The sequence below is a fragment of the Pinus tabuliformis genome, chromosome 4_1 (assembly GCF_031772625.1).
Source record: "Pinus tabuliformis cultivar Carrire ecotype Pingquan chromosome 4_1, CPIR1, whole genome shotgun sequence".
Lineage (NCBI taxonomy): Eukaryota > Viridiplantae > Streptophyta > Pinopsida > Pinales > Pinaceae > Pinus > Pinus tabuliformis.
In genome coordinates this window covers 524,120,296-524,138,136 of record NC_142303.1, presented here as the reverse complement: position 1 = coordinate 524,138,136, position 17,841 = coordinate 524,120,296, and the positions used below count along the sequence as shown (strand labels likewise).

The 17,841-nt window shown below is 37.5% G+C and overlaps 1 protein-coding gene across 3 annotated transcripts in view; it reads left to right on the top strand.

Annotated features, from left to right (window-relative positions):
• LOC149176894 (ATP-citrate synthase alpha chain protein 3-like) overlaps positions 1 to 17,841 on the top strand; it is a 292,463-nt gene that overhangs the window by 147,168 nt on the left and 127,454 nt on the right. For all 3 annotated transcript variants that reach the window (XM_089419998.1, XM_089419996.1, XM_089419997.1), the window contains 3 exons: positions 3,580 to 3,631; positions 3,766 to 3,880; positions 4,038 to 4,119. In XM_089419998.1, coding sequence (XP_089276124.1) covers positions 3,580 to 3,631; positions 3,766 to 3,880; positions 4,038 to 4,119 — 249 coding nt within the window. The remainder of the gene's footprint in view (positions 1 to 3,579; positions 3,632 to 3,765; positions 3,881 to 4,037; positions 4,120 to 17,841) is intronic.

Sequence of the window (17,841 nt, the reverse complement as noted above, 5' to 3'; positions counted from 1 at the left end):
ATGTTAGAATATGCCCAAAAAGATATGTAAAACAATTTGAAATCACTTGCATATGTAAGCCAAGATGTCAAATAAAAATCTCTATGACTAGAGTGAAATTTCTACACTAATTAACCAAGAGGAAAACCAAGGAAACTTTCTTAGTTAATCTACTGCTGTTAGGACAACAATAGATAAGGCAGCCTTATGAGCTAGATATAGCAATGAAATGCAAAACAAGGGTAACCAAGTAATATTTGATTTTTAGGGTGAGGGAAGAAAGAAAAGACGGAGATCCTTGAAGCCCTTTTAGATCCTTTTGAAAGGCTTTTGGCTGCCCTTCGGTGTAGTGGAAATGTGTGCTCCTTTGTGCCTTGAAGATGGTTGATCCAACCAAAGATATGGCCAACTCCAAGTTTGTATTAACTTGTTTTACACTTAAAGAAACTTGCTCAAGCAATTAGTAGCATTGGGTTATACCTTGCAGAGAGAAAAGATAGAGCGTGCTATTTACAAGTACATAAAGAATCCAAACTAATTGCAAGCCAATCAAGAAGAAATGTAAGTACTTACTTGTCTTCCCCTTGGACAATACTGCCTCTACTTGGGCCCCAAGCTTACAAAATTGAGAGAAATAAACAATATGAACTAAATACAAGTTACCTCAAGTCAAGAATCATATCACCACAATTGCACCATATGGACTTCCAAAGTTTTTTTATTGATGAACAATATGACAATACAAAATAGTGGTAGCAGAGTATCCCCAAGCTCAAGTCTTTCCGACATTAACTAGAGCAATGAGCAAGGAGGTTTATTTATACACAAATGGGAAACAATCCCAAGAAAAGGATGAGTAACAAGTGGCATGAGTGATGATCCCAAGGAGCTCGTCGAATTCTGCAAGTGTGACAAACTGCTGTGTATGCATTCCCAAGTGTCATGTGCATATCTGCTTGAAGGAGCAGTGTACTTCATTAAGTGACAGTTCTGTAGAAGAACCTCACTCCCTCTTAACTTAGACTTTAAACTCAGCCCAATCCTCCAACAAATCCGTAAGCAAGAAAGAAGGAATCTCGGCTTGCTAGCTCGGCAACTTGGCCCCTCAAACAGGCAGGTAATTAAGCCTCCACTTGGCAGTGAACCTAGCCTCCTTATGTGGCCTCCAAATCGACCTCGAACTCAAGTTTGAATGCCTTGTCACTTGCCTTGACTGCTTGTGACTCTTTTTGACTTGGAACATGCTTTAATCGTGTCCCCAACTTATTTATTTTTGCATTTTCTGTGTCTTTTTCCCACTTTTATGAGTAAAAGTGGATTTTCTTTGGGAAATATTTATTTTTTGGACTTCAAAGTGGGTACTATGATAATGTTCGTAATCTGAGTATAAATTCTAAGCACTCACATGCCATCAACATTTCCTAGCACCTCTTTTTACATTATTACATACAAAATTAATTTAAAATCCTGTTCTGCGGGAAATTTTTAATTGTTTAAAAATTCCCTAAAATACCTAATGCAATTCTGTAAGAATCTAGATATGACCTAACATGGTAATATACATTGACCCTACACTCAGAAACACACTCAAGGCCCAACTATTAAGACACACTCCAAAAAAGTCGACTAGTTATTTATCTCTCAAATGCGAAAGTGATTACTCAAGTGAAAAAAACACTCTTGAGTGGACTCCCTTAGTAACCAGGTCCCAAGTTGTTTAGGTCTGTTACATAAGTTCATCATGCTAGCATCATTTATTACAATTCCCTCGCGGGGTTAAGGAATTTGCATAGGAGAATGTAGAAGAAGAGAGAGAAGAAGGGGCATAAATGCCCTGCTAGACTTCTGATCTTCTGAAAAAATGATAGGTGCATGCTAGGTACAACTTAGCAAGTAACACCGTACAAATGCAATTTTGTTTTGAAGAAAACAATAATTGATGAGTGTGGCTACCTAATATTCAACCCTAGGGCCTTAATAATGCTACATAATTAATGGTAATGTTAAATAGACAAAGTAAAGGATGAAAATAAACGTTATCCTTTCATTTAAAATTTTAGCATTACCATTAATTGACTTAGGATTTTTGAGAGTAGTTTGATCTCATTGGATTTCATATGGAGAAAGCAAAGTTTTAGATCCCACTCAAAATCTAGTAGACTTAACAATTTTTAGGATTTCGGGATTGGGGGGATTGCAATGTTTCGATTGGATTTTGTTGTGTATGAGGGTATGGAACTAGCATTTATCCAAGAGCACCAAGCCCTCTATGTAACTTGATGTTAGTGGCATTTACTGTTGAACTCCTCTATCATGACCCTAGTAAAAATGTACCTGTCACTCAAACAAAACTTTGATTTGACATGTGAAACTTTTTCTATATTACTTTAATGCTTAGAGGGTGATATTGATGATGAGGAGCTCAATTCAGGCAATGATTTTGATGATATGTATTATGTAGGTATTTGTTGTAGCTTGTTTTTTTTTTCATTTTTCAATTTTCATTTTTGTTTTTTTATTTTTATATTAGAAGCCATCTAGAGCCTCTTTGTTGATGTATATATGGTTCAAAGATGTATTGCATTAAATGCTATTTTGGTTATATGCACTCTTGCTATATAAATGAATAATTTTGCATATTTGTGTATAAATGGTTTGGATTCATATACATGCACATGGATATATATATGTTTTTCTTTAAAATGGAATATTTTATATATTTTTGGTTGACTGGTTTTTTGGTTTGGCTTTTTTACCATTTACCAGTTCCAGTCCAGTTGTAACTGGTTCCTGATTCGGTCAATGGTTTGGTTCTGACAACATTGGATTGAACCAATAGTATCTCTTCCCTTCATGCACACTATAGATCAATTTTACCTACAAATATCCAAATTTGTATCGAGAAAATTTAGGGTCAAATAGTTTCTATAATTGTGAATGAGGTTGGTTCACAGTTAATGAGAAATTGCATTTTTGAAAACTGTACTGAAATGCATCTTACTAGTGCAGGCTTTCATAAATGTCTTGTCTTAGATCATCCTTGTGGGCCCAGTTTATCACTGTCTTTACAAGAAATGTAGGTCATTCCTGTCTCCTTGTGCAGTGTTCTCCTGTATTTAAGTTGTCCTTTTCAGGTACTATTTATGGTTAGCTTGTTATGTTTTAAATGATGTCTCTTTCATGCATATTTCTCCTTATTTGTATGAATTAGGGCTGTCGCAGAAATCTAAAATGGCTGACTGCACACTAGTATATTCAATGTTCTTTACTAGGTAAGATTCAGATTGTGGTAAAGTCAGAGAAACATGTTGATAGATATCTTTCGAGATAGATTTTGGTGGAGTTAGTTGTTCTAAGAAGAAATGCAAACTTTCTGTGAATTCAAAGACAAATTTTATCCTTACAGAGGAAATATTATTTTGGCTTTTTAATCACTAGTTATGGTTTTAGAACACCTTTCTGAAGGATGCCATACAAGATTTAAAAAAACTCTTTTTTAGAATAGTCAATTACTTTTTTTTTTTTTTTTCCCTAGATTAAGTTTGTGTAGACCTGAAATTCAAATGTCATATTGTACTCACAAGTGTAAAACCTTTACAGATTCGTGGCAACATTGAGAATTTCATAAGAGGTGTTTACAAAGTCTTCTTGGGTAAATCTCTTCTCCATTTCTCAAGTAGTACTTAACAATAATGTTGTCATGCTTTTGACATCATGCCTTCCCTCTTTTTGTTTTTGGAGGTCCTTGACTTTATTTTTGATATTCCAACCCCTTTTTGATTGCAGATTTGGACTTCACATTCCTAGAAATGAATCCATTTACATTACTTGATGGAAAGCCTTACCCCCTGGACATGCGAGGAGAATTGGATGATACTGCTTCTTTCAAGAACTTCCAAAAGTACTATTTTATAATGTTTTTATAGTGCCATTTTTCCAATACCTTTCTTGATTTCTTTTAAAAGAACAATGGGAATCTGGTGGCATAATGAAGTTCACAACAGGAGTTTTAGTTTTTGAACTATTTAAAGTGTCTAAGCATTTGTTTTTTGGGGCAGGTGGGGCAATATTGAATTCCCGATGCCCTTTGGTAGAGTCATGAGCCCTGCGGAAGAGTTGATTCACAGCATGGATGAAAAGGTTACTCTTCATAACCAGATATTATCTATCATTAGATATTTTGTCAAATAATTGTCTTTCTATGTCCATTACATTTCTTCTTGTGTAATTCTCAAAATAATATACTATGGTAATCTGTACTTGGCACTCATCATTTTATAAGTAAAAAAATTATCTTCAAGTCTAGAGGAAGAAGAATATAATTTTTTTTTGTCAAAATCCAGGGTCATTACCGGTTGAGGATCAACTATCCAATTATACACACAAGACTTGTCTTTTGTGATTTCAACTCCCGCAAGCAACATGATCATGACATGAGACAAAAAGCATGATGGAATTTTATTAAAAGGATGAAGCAAAAGAAACATGAATATGGGAGTATCTGAACATATAGCTCAACATTTGACATTTGACCTTCCAATTCCTATGGCCGACTTATTATTTGTTCAATAGCCTTTCATTCCCTACTCTTCCATGCACACATAGAGTCTGTTGTCCACTTATTAACTTGTCATTTTTGGACTCAAATTATACACACAAAGTAATGTTTTATACACACTATCATGAAACACAAGCAGTATTTTAATGATAGCATAGCCATTTACCTCATTCATCTATCAACTTAATGGGATAGAAATGAGTATTAGAGGAAATTTCAGCCTAAAAGTGACCTCATAAGGAAAAATAATAAAATAATAAAATAAGAATTATGAGTTTTGGAGGGAAAAGAAGAAAACTATTTTTTTTTAATTGTATTTTTGGCTTATCTCCTTATAGGTTTACTCAAATTCCAAGTGTAGACACTTGTTGGATGTAGAATTAAATTCCACATCCAACAACTACCCATTATGCATATTTTGAGAAGATCCACATTTATAAAAAAATTAAACATACATTAAAAAGCGTGTGATGTATCTCTTTTTAAATTTAAAGGATTTTGATCGGCTTACATATTATGACATGGAAATTACATGAAAATTTCATGTGCACTTTTAGGTTGAACTTTCATCTAATGAGTGAAATTTCTTCAACTCATTTTTGTTGTCTAAATTCTTGTTAATTTCTAACTAATGGCTGCAATTGATGTCAGTTGGACTTGGAAGTCCAATGTACATAATGGGAGTGCAAAAACAGCTGTTAACCCTAATTTAAAAAAAGCATAGAGCTCAAAAGCTATACAATAGTAATTAGTATAATACATATACAAGCAAACCAAAATCCATGTTGAACATAAAATGTGGATATCAAGTCACGTCAGAGTTAGAAGTAAGATGAGAGAAGGGAGAAGAAGATGACTCCTTTATGTCCTTGATCAACCAGGAGGGGCCAATGCACTATATGATGGGATGCCTGTTGAGAAATCTAGGGCATTCAATGTTAACCATTTCTCTGCTTGATAATTGCTTGTGATATTCTTGTTCTTCAATTACTTATGATCTTTCACTTTGTTAGTCTGTTAGTGTGTTCTTTTTCATCAAGACAATTACCAAAATAATGACAAGTGACACAAAATATAGTCTTCTCCAGCCAAGGCCAAAACCTGTCACCTCTAGAGAGGAAAACCCAATAAAATTCTTCTTCTAGATCTTCAATTGATAAGTACCAAGACCATGACACTGACCCTTGACTTTAGTATCCTCTTCAAGAACCTTGTCACCAACCTAGTCTTCCTTGTCCTTCCTTCTCTTATTCCTTCTAGAGAAACTCGGTCTCTACTTCTTATGCTGCACCTTCACAATTTCCCTAGAGAATCTCGGTCTCTAGGTCTTCTAGGGAAACTTGGTCTCTAGGTCTTCTAGAGAAACTCAGTCTCTACTTCTCTATTCCAGAGGATTCCTTTCTTCGCTATCCCAGAAAAAACCTATTCATTGCCTCCTGAAGATTCCTCCTTCGTTGCTCCAGAAGATACTGCTGCCCCAAAAGATATCTCTTTGTTGCCCCAGAAGACATTGCTGCCCCAGAAAATATCTCTTCGTTGCCCCAGAAGATCCTACTTCACTACTCCAAAAGATTCTACTTCATTTGCCCCAAAAGATTCTTCCTTCGATACCCTAGAAGAGTGTCCTTTTCCTTTTAGAGAAAACCCTTTCTTTCTGCCTCTTTTTCACACTTCTTTCTGCACTTCTTCGTTGGAAATGAGTTCGAACTTGATGCTTAGAATGGAGGCTGAGTTCCCCTAATTATACCCCTCTTCTCTAGGTCTTTAGGTTGACTTGACATCTAGATGTAGGACGACTTGTACTGGCAGCTTCTCTAATGTTTGTAGGCCTATTTGAAGAGGTTTGGTTTCAAGTTCTTTGGAGGATACTTTACATAGACAAGATGACCTTTTACAAAGTGTAACATGACTTCATTTACATGACAATGACTCTTATATTTTATGACTAGATGACAAATAAACCCTAAAGACTCTCAATGGGAGTCTTGACTCAAAAGCAAAATCCTTGCTCATGAAAGTCAATATAATAATTTTCATTTTTCTTATTTACATTTATTTACATAAAATCATAATTACATGTCATTATGAAGACCGAACCTAGTTACATCTTTCAACACTCCCTCTTAACTAGGGAGGTATTCATAATGGTACCTTGGACTTTCTCAATCTGAAGAATTTCTCTTAAGAAGAATTTGGATTTGTAACTCATTTGTATAGCATCATACCAACCAACATTTATATAGCAAGGCCTTGAATAACAACTCTATCCATAGAGCAAAATGTTGGCGAGACAAATGATTTATAGACATCTTCATCATTGTCTCTCTCAGAACATACCCCACCCGGGTTCTCTTAGGATATGCTCCATGAGGACTATTCCTTTCTTGGACTCCCCAGTCCCCAAAAGAATATCGGTCCCCCACGACTACTCTTCCATGGGATTCCCTAACTCATCCCACTAGAGCATTGGATGCCAAATGATTACAAAATCCTCCATTCTATCTTCTCAGGTGAAGCACAGAACAACATGTCTATCGCTCCTTCTTATACCAGGAGGTTTTATTCCTTTGATGTACCCATTCCTATCACAGAGGAATGTACCTAAGCTTTTGGCTTAGAAATTTCCGAGTTTCTTCCAAGTAAGAAACTTCTCCTTAGGCTCCCTCTTAACCAGGGACCTATAGCATTTCTAGAACACTGAGCTTGCATGAAGAACTCCTTTCTTCGATGTCATGAATTTCTTTTAAGGAGTCTTCAACTTTTGGGAACTTATATATATAGGGCACAAATCATCCATCACTTTTGTCCATGAGTTAGTCATGTCCCTAACTCATCAGAAAGTGATCCATCAAATTTTCCATCTGGCTTTGCTTCATGTCATTCTTCTTTCATGCCATATTTCTGGAAGAACATTACATCCTTCCATATGGTCTGCTTGGAAGTCATCCACAAAACTTCCCTTTTACAGTCTACATAAGCCCATCCAGATGTTAGTTCAAAAATAATCAATGTACACTTCAAAATAGAGTTACCTTTGTGATGATATTTCATCATGACATCTTCCTGTAAGTATTGGCATCCTGCATGCAGATTGACACATCTTCCACATATATTCAGTGTCAAGGGTCTCTATCTTTTTCCAACTTCTTCCGGGAGATATTCTAGTCAAATCTTCTTGGACTTTGAATGCCTTCTATCATCGTTGTATATTATCACGATCTCTTCCTTTCTTTTCACACACTTCATTCCCAGAAGCTTCCAATCTTGATTGTAGTCAGCTTCCTTATGTTGCATATATTATGTTGATTTCATCTAGTGTGACTTATGCTCTTTTGCAATACCTAGGAGGAGATCCTTTCTTCTCTAGATCATATTGTAACCATATGACTTTCATAATAATCCATGTGAGCATACCTCATTTTTCTTTCGGTCATCCAGACTTCCTGTAGTAGCTTCATCCGAAGGGACTTTATCCTTCAGACCTGCTTTCCTTGTTGTGTCATCATATTATTCCTTGAATCCCACAAGTTGGAATTCCTTAATGAAAAACTTTTGCTTCCTTTCTCTATCGGTGAGTCCTTTGATGAGAATTCTATCAGAGAAACTTGAGGATATTTTATGTCCTCATCCGGCAGATGTTTTCTTCTATGATGATCCCAGTTGATGATGATCTTTTGCTTCTTATAAATACTCATGAGGTTTCCTAAGAGCTTCCTAATTAGTAGGATTTGGACCAAACATACTTTCTTCCCATGTCACGAGCTCTTACTTCTAATGTTTCTATGCTATTTTTCTAATGAGATGCATCCTATCTAATTTTAAACTGCATCAAGACCATAATTTACAAGTGAAAAGTACCTTCTTGAGAAGAAGATCATCTCAGTCATAGTAGAGATCTTTTACTTCTTCATTCTTAGGCTTCTTGGACTCAAGTTCTTGCACTTCTTCAGTAATGTGTGCTCCTTCTCTATTCCTCTTGTCCTTACCACGATTAGGACAATCTCTTTTGTAGTGTCCGAGTTTTTGACATCCGAAGCACCTTACCTTATGTAGAATTTCCTGCAAATTCTCTACAAATCTACCTCTGAGATCTATGTAGAAAATCTGACTGTAGATTAACTCGATAATGCAATATATCAAAGCAAAATACTATAATCTACTTCTACTATCAAACTTGCGGAAGCTTAAAGATCGAGCTGAACACATATAGCCATAAGAAGAAGAATCAATACACATGAAACACAAAAAATACTCAGGGGAAAGCCTCAGCGAAAAACCCCACTATCTATATTATCATACAAGGTGGAAATACATCAAAATTATACAAAGCCTTAGCTCTCACAGCTAGGCAGCTCTCAGTACAATCCTCCTGGATGCTCACAGGCAAACAAATCTTCTCACAAGCCTTCTCCTCTGCCCTCCAAGCCTCCTATTTCCTTGCGTTGTTTCTCCTGGGTGATCCATCATCCTACTGTTACCAAGTGTAACAGTGATCACTCACACTGATCTTACACCCTGTAAAACTGCGCAATCCTCAAGGAACCTTGTTTCTTCTGCATGGATGAGTTTCCTTTATAGGAAAATTCCTCCAACTGATAGTACAATCTCCCTGTCTTTAATCTCAACTGGGTCTTTGTCTGAACTGACATGCATGAGTTATTTATGAGAGAATCCTCAGTTATCTGGAGTACATTAGTTGCATGCATGCATGCATTAACTGACTGAACTCACAATTAGTTCCTCAAACAGTTTGGAACTAATTTAACTGGACTTAACTCAGTAAAATGAGCTAATTAATTACAACTCAAATACAACTCAATCTTATCTCCTTAATTTAAGGGATAACTGTTGCATGACTTCACAAAGACTTCTAGCTTGAATTTCTCCAACTAATTAACTCAAGATGAATTAATTAATTATTTTTCAAGCAGCTGTTGAGACTAAATTCGAATTTTAATTCACAATTCTAATTCAAGGACAAATCAAAATTGGAATATTCTGAATGCTATTTTTAACATTTCTTGTGGCTATTCTCAACATCTTGTCCATGTTCCTTTTGCTTGAGGGGCCAAACTTTCCAATTTTTCCCTTTCTTCTTGTCATTGTAGTATATGCTTGATTCTGTTCGCTTGGTCCGACATCAACCTTTGCCTTTAGCTTGGTTTCTTTGATCTTACATAGTGACCATAAATCTTGAAATGGAGTAGTTTCTTTCTTCCCATATAAGCTTGAAGTGAAGCTGCCCCATTCTTCCGGTAGTGCATTTAGTACCACTGTGGTCATTTCTCTGTCAGACATAACTTCTCCTAGTTCTTGTAGTTGATCTCGAATTTCTGATATCCTCATGAAGTATGAGGCTATTCCATCTTCCTTGGATATCTTTAGCTTGTAGAGTTCTTGCCTTAAGGAGATTACTTCTCCTGTGGTACTTACAGAAAACAACTCTACTAGTTTGTCATATATAGCTTTTGCAGTTTCTAATTTTGATACATATGGGATTAGAGAGTCTTTTATAGATTCTATAAGAATCCTTTGAGCTCTCACTTCTCCCTTCATGTATTTAGCATGAGCTTGAGTATCCTCTTTTGGAGGTTGGGTTATTGATCCCTTAATGTGAACCATGACCTCATTCTCAATAAGATTGAGGTCAGTGCTTTTCTTCCATGCAAGGAAGTTTGCAGCCCCAACTAGTTTATTGCTTTCCTTGCAAAAATATATTTTGATATTATCGGATATAGTCATGGACTTACTTGTCAAATTGCTACTTGCTTCCTCCTCCTTGATGTTGATGGATGGCCTTTTTGATGAGAGAGAGCTTGATTTATGATCCTTTGATGATCTAAAGTGCTTCTAGGGTTTTACTTTTTCTTCATGCTTCCTTCTTATGATGTAGATCTTGGACTTGTTGATAACCTTTGACTTGCTTTGATTCCCCTTTTGAAGTTTGATTTGTATGTCAGCTTGCTTTGTCTGCCCTTTCTTGTCTTCAGCACCTTAGCTCTGATACCATGTTGAGAAATCTAGGGCATTCAATGTTAACAATTTCTCTGCTTGATAATTGCTTGTGATATGCTTGTCCTTCAGTTACTTACGATCTTTCACTTTGTTAGTGTGTTCTTTTTCATTAAGACAATTGCCAAAATAAAGACAAGTGACACAAAATATAGTCTTCTCTAGCCAGGGCCAAAACCTCTCACTTCTAGAGAGGAAAACCCTGATAAAATTCCTTTTCTAGATCTTCAATTGTTAAGTACCAAGGCCATGACACTGACCCTTGACTCTAGTATTCTCTTCAAGAACCTTGTCACCAACCAAGTCTTCCTTGTCCTTCCTTCTCTTCTTCCTTCTAGAGAAACTCAATCTCTACTTCTTATGCTGCACCTTCACAATTTCCCTAGAGAATCTCGGTCTCTAGGTCTTTTAGAGAAACTCAGTCTCTACTTCTCTATTCCAAAGGATTCCTTCCTTCGCTATCCCAGAAGAAACCTATTCACTGCCTCTAGAAGATTCCTCCTTCGCTGTCCCAGAAGATACTGCTGCCCCAGAAGATTCTGCTGCCCCAGAAGATATCTCTTCGCTGCCCCAGAAGATCCTACTTTGCTGCTCCAGAAGATTCTACTTCGTTTGCCCCAGAAGATTCTTCCTTTGATACCCTAGAAGAGTGTCATTTTCGTTTTAGAGAAAACCCTTTCTTTCTGCCTCTTTTTCACACTTCTTCACTCTAAATGAGTTCGAACTTGATGCTTAGAATGGAGGTCGAGTTCCCCTACTTATACCCGTCTTCTCTGGGTCTTTACGCCGACTTGATAGCTAGATGTACGCCGACTTGTTCTGGCAGCTTCTTTAATGTTTGTAGGCCGATTTGAAGAGGTTTGGTGACAAGTTCTTATGATGATACTTTACATAGACAAGATGAACTTTTACAAAGTGTAGCATGACTTCATTTACATGACAATGACTCTTATATTTTATGACTAGATGACAAATAAATCCTAAAGAATTTCAATAGGAGTCTTGACTCAAAAACAAAATCCTTGCTTATGAAACCCATGAAGCCAGTCAATATAATAATTTTCATTTGTCTTATTTACATTTATTTACATAAAATCATAATTACATGTCATTATGAAGACCGAACCTAGTTACATCTTTCAACAATGCAATGCTTGCATCTCTTTGTAGCATTCCCATACAAAAGTAAGAAAATATGTATGTCAACAAGAGGAAAGGAGCACGAGAGGTGAAGTCCCATATGTGGATATTAGTAAAGGTGTTGCTATACTTATCTAGGGCATGCCACTTGAGGAGTGTCACTTATTTTAGTTGGGTTAACTTGCAACATCCTATCCTTGAGGTGAGTCATCTTTGTTACTATATTTTCCTTCTCTTCTACTTGTAAATATCGGAATACTGCGTCCCATTGACGTCTTCTAGTATTCACCCCTTTATGATGTGGTTATATGCTTCGCAGTGAAGTAGGAGGTGTTTCTCTATCTTCACTTCCTCCTTTGTTTACACTTGGCATGTTTCTCTATCAACAAGACTAGTTAGGGCACACCAATAGCCCAAAACCAGTGCTCTAAACGTAGAGGATCTTCCTCTCAATGGTCTTCTCTCTTGATGTCTACTTCTAGACATTCATGCAATGATCTAGGGTTTGAGGCTCCTCCTCAATGCACCCTATAGCAACCCTATATCAACAACTATATGAATTGATCCCAAAATCAAGGAAGAATCCCTTGATCTACTGCGATGTAACTTCTAGTCACTGCGGCTTGAGAGGAAGAACATTCCTAAGCCTTACGATCCCAAAAATAAGTGCTCCAAACTGCTGTTGTATTTGACCCTTACCTGCGACCTGATCAAAGATATAAGGTATACTAAATTCGCATAAAAACTCTTCTTACCTTTATTTTGAACTGTGGCTTGAATCAGCAAAGGATCCACTGCCCTAACCAACCTTGAAACAGTCCTCCAAGTCTTCTTACTAGCTACGACAACCCTCAGTCATTGCGGTCATTCTTCTATAGAAAAACAACACCCAAACAGAGATAATCCTCCTCCCAAACTCGGCTCCTGCTCTTGGACATACTAGCCTTAGACTTGCACCCTATTTCAAAAGTATTTTGTACCTCTTTGATGTCTCAAATGAAGTAGGATGCACCTCTATATATAGGAATCGATGGGGGTCAAGGGACGTGTCTATTGGGCTTAATGAGCCGACATAGAGGAGAGGCCGACCTTAGTAAGTTACATGTGAGAGAACATAAATTCAAAAAACCCATTTATCCTTATCCAAATTTGTCGATCTTTAGGTCAATTTTGGTCCTCGAAAAGAGGAATTCAATACCATAATTATTTTTTTCAAAGGAGCAGTCCAGAGTGGAATTTGGCCATAGTTTCCAATTTTAACACTCCCTCTCAACTAGGGAGAATTCCACCAGACAAACCATCAATCGTGGTCACCAATCATCATGCCATCTTGTCGCCATGAACCATCTCTGTATCTCATCTCATCTCAGCTCTGCTGAACACTGATATGAATAATGAAGAAGAATCGATCGAGAGTGAGTTACAAGACCTTACCACTCTCCACTGACAAAAGTCAGTCCACATAACCATGTGAAGAACCGAAATCAGACTTGATCTCAAGTGATCAAGTTTGTTGAACATCAACATCCTAGACATAGGGAGTACGACAGTACACGATGCATCCATCGGTAGTGTTATGGTCCCTATCCACTTTTCCCAACTCATTGGCCAGATGAGAGGTACTTCCCATGTGTCCTGAACTACATGGGTAGGATGATGCAGGAATACCAATAGGGAAAGAATAATCACAATCTGTTCACAGCCACATGTAGGGAAAGGATAAACCACATCCTACAAACACATGTCACAATCACATGTAGGGAAAGGGGTAAAAACATCCTACACGCATGCAAACCACCAAAAGTAGAGAAATGATGAACCATGTCCTACATGCATGCTAATCATCAATCATAGGAAGGATCCTACATGTGGGGAAAGGATGAACCATGCCTGACCGACAGGTCAACTATCAATCGTAGGGAATGAGCATCCTACATGTGGGGAAAGGATGAACCACGTCCCACTGACATGTTTACATGTGACAACCAACAGATGCCTATATGCATCTCTCACGGGCTAAGTTGCAGGAAACGTGGCCCTAGGGGTCGTTTCCTCCCGGGAAACGAAACGAAACGAAACCCGGAAATGCGTACCGTACGGCCTGCAAACGTGTTTCCGGCCGTACTGCCACGTTTCCCGAAACGGAAACGTGGCAGTACGGCCGGAAACGCGTTTCCAGGCCGTACGAGCCACGTTTCCCCAAATTTATGTGTTGTTTTTTAAATTTTTTTTTTTTTTAATTTGTTTTTTAATTTTTTTTAGGTTTCCGGGATGTTCTAGAAACCTATTCTAAAGTTATAAAAGAGCAGTTTGTCTCATTCTCTCATCACACTATTCAGCAAGTCGTTTCTCTTGGAGACTGACAGTTGTTTCAGCTAGGGTGTTTTGAACAGTGAGCAAAGTAGATTTCAGCAGCAGATATATCAGCTTTGGAGGAGAGAAGCACCATGAATCCAGTTAGGTGGTGGATTTGTCATGGAGCAAATGGTGTACATTTGCAAAACCTTGCCATTCGTATTCTTTCACAAGTGGCAAGCTCTTCATCAGCAGAAAGGAATTGGAGCACTTATGGTTTTATTCATTCTGTGAAGCGCAATAGGTTGGGCTCACAGAAAGCAGAGGATCTTGTTTATGTGCCCTCCAACCTTCGCCTTGCATCTCGTAGGGGTCCAGAATACAACAATGGTCCTTCTAAAGAATGGGATGTGGATGTAGAAAATCCTGATTTGGATCTCTCTCTTGTTGCCCTGAATATTGAGGCCGAATCTGATAGTGGAATTGGTGCATCATCTTCTTCAGCACTACCATCCACTGTTGAGCATTGTGCTGCTTCTATTTTTGATGAGGATTGTTATGATGAGGATTAGTCTTTTGTGACTTGTCTCTATAGTTCTTGCAGCCTTATAGTCTTTATTGTACTTGCAGCCTCATATACTAATAGAAATAAAGGCTGATTTTGGATTTTCCTATATTTTTATTTTCATTATGTGATCATTCATGACTCATGAGTAAATGTGATGTAAATTTAGTCTTAATGTTTAAATGTAATAAATTATAATCATATAATGTAAATGTATCATTCACGCTTTATGATTGCACATATATATAATAATAATTTTTAAATATTTTTAATATATATATATATATATATATATATATATATATTCGCGTTTCCCCGTTTCCAAAATTTGGGGAGGTCGCGTTTCGTTTCGCTTCCTGTTTCGGAAACTCGTTTCCGTTTCCCCGTTTCGTGCAACTTAGCTCACGGGGGTATCCGCTGGAGAAGGTGAGCCACTCATCTTGCTCATATGCCATTGGAGAAGGTGAATGCATCCTATGCATATCTCATCAATCATAGGGGAAGGTGAACCAACCACCCTACACACGTGTCATCATCCGTAGGGGACGGTGAACCACTCACCCTACACACATGTCAACCATCATGGGGTGTCATAGGGGAAGGTGAACCACTCACCCTATGGTCACTCATAGCTCAAGAAGTACCCCAAGCTTCCAGAGCTCAATGTTCAATCTTAACCAAAGATCCCTTCATATAGGGAATAATGCCAGGCTGCTTTCTGAAAATCAAGACTAGATCTTGGTGATGGAATCAGATTGTCAATGGGAGCCTCATAGCTCCATCTAGCAACATATAGATGTATACACAACAAACATATTGATCTTAGCAACACTTAGCAATCCTCTGCTTCTTGCATATCTTGATGAAAAAATATTTAACTGATCTTACTCCCTCTTACTCAGGGAGACCACAAGCCTAAGCTTGTCTTTCCAGAGTGCAAAGTGTCCATCAGGCAACCTGCTCATCATGAGATCTATCCACTCAAACATGCCATAAAACAGGAATGTCCTTTGCTGTACCATATAAAGTGGTATTTGGTGTCAACATGTGAAACACTGGATTCTCTGAATTCTATTATGCAATATACAAAAATATGTGCAAAAATGACTACTGAAGAGTTTCCTTAAATTTATACATTCGGCTTCAATAGTGCTTTAGAGTAACAGACTTCAGACTTTAAAGTAAGGTGGTCCTCAACATATATATAGCACTTAGATGTGCTCTTTTCGTTTGACAGATCAACAGTGTCCTTTAGATAATCTTAATGAGCAGCGTATCCAATATCTACTGCTTGACCATAAATCACCTTAGAGTCTTTGTATCAAGGTATGCCCTAGTGTCCCCGTATGTAGTCTATAACAGTTGCTGCATTTGACCAGACTTTAATACTCAGAAGAAAAGCTAGATCTTACATCTTAAAATTACCTCTTTCATTTGAAAATGGGAGGATGACCTTCTGATGGATAGACATCATCAAAGCATTACAGCTCCCCCTGAATCACCAAGCCCTTGTCAATCTGCACTTCATCATTAAGATGAGACTTTATCATGCTTTGATGTCATTCCATACAACAACTCCAATCTTCTACCCTACTGAAAGGAGTGCCACTATACTTTTGATTAGTGGGCAATGATGATAAAGCAGGTGTTGATACACATTCAATTCTGCAAGGTAAACATTCTTACTGCCATGCAGACCTTGATGTAACTATAGCTGTTACAGACATTACTACTAGAGCCTCTTATTGCAAATCAGGACTGAATATTGAAATCCTTGCTTAAGATGACATCTTGATTTGTCTACAAGAGTTGAACACTTCACAACAAGTCATAAACTCTAGCTAACTGATTAGTTGATTCTTGCATACCTCCACAAATGATCATCATGAGATGATGCCAAGATCCACTGTAGCTGCTTCAAAGGATAAGGAATCCAAGATTTACATCTGTCTTGTTCACAACTTCGATTGTGAACAAGACTATAACACTGTCATCGATATACAGGGTTTGCATAATGTTGAACAGACCATAAGAGATGTTGAGCTGCCATTCATAGAGTACTGCCTCACATAGCAGTCCTGGAGTCATAAATAATAGTGAGGTTTACAGCTTCAGATCTTCAAACTTTCAGGAGGATTATTTTTACTATGATCTTTTCCTATTGACATAATCTCAGCTCTGCCACTTCAAGCTTCTTCTTAGGATTGATTATCTTACAAGAATAAAATGCTTTCACTGCTTGATGCCTTAGCTATTCTTATTTAAAAAAAAAGGTTTTTGTAAGCTTGATCACATCACTGTAGAATGTGCAAGTCTTGAATCTCACCCAGAAATGAATATGATCAGCATTCACTTCATATCAATACTACTATTTACAATTGAGCTGTGTGCCAATGCATAGAACTGAATGATGATCTCAGAGGACATATAATTGTAGTGATCAATGTGAATTGACTCTATATATATATATATGGCAGAGAACCATACTTAATAGCAGCCAACATACAAGGATACTTTACGTGCTGCACAAAGAGGTTGAAAAACAGGCCTGAGGTGACTATATTAAAGGAGGCTGAAATTCTTACTGAGATAATCAATGAACTATGAGGAGATTAGCCCAAATCAACTCAGTCAACTTCAGAGATATAGTACAGGATGGAGCGAGCTTCAATATGCACTTGCTGGCTTCAAAAGCGTGTCAAAATAGAGATACAAATGAGCCCTAACTTCTGTAGCACCGAACCCTTGAATGATGAACCAAATCACAGTCAAAGATAGCTTGTATTCTTCTTCGCTCTCCCTGAAGTGGAAGGCTGAAGGCCGGATACCCTTTCAATTGCAGACCAAATCGTAATGCTTGTGATGTGCCAAATGAGAGTGATCGATACTTAATTTATAGTGGATACAGGAGGGCTAATTAGCCTTAGATGAGCCGACTTGTAGTGCTTCCAATGATCCGACTTGAGATGAAATATAAATAAATTTCCTCCATAGTTTGATTAAAAACGCTGATCAAAGTTCAATATCACATAAACATCTTTTTGACTTAAAAACCTGTAGAAGACCTTGCTGTCAATCTTTATTGTTAATTAACCCTCATTATTTCCTTAACTCTCTACTGTCAGCTAATCTGCAACCCTGGTTCCTGTGTGGGCTTCCCTGGCCTGCTTGACGCCTTGACTCAGCTTGCTCTAACTTCACATCCAGTTACGGGATGCTTGCTAATTTCATGCCACAGATTTTCTGCACTTGTCCAGCTCTTGAAATACTAGACCCTTTATACTTTGATAAA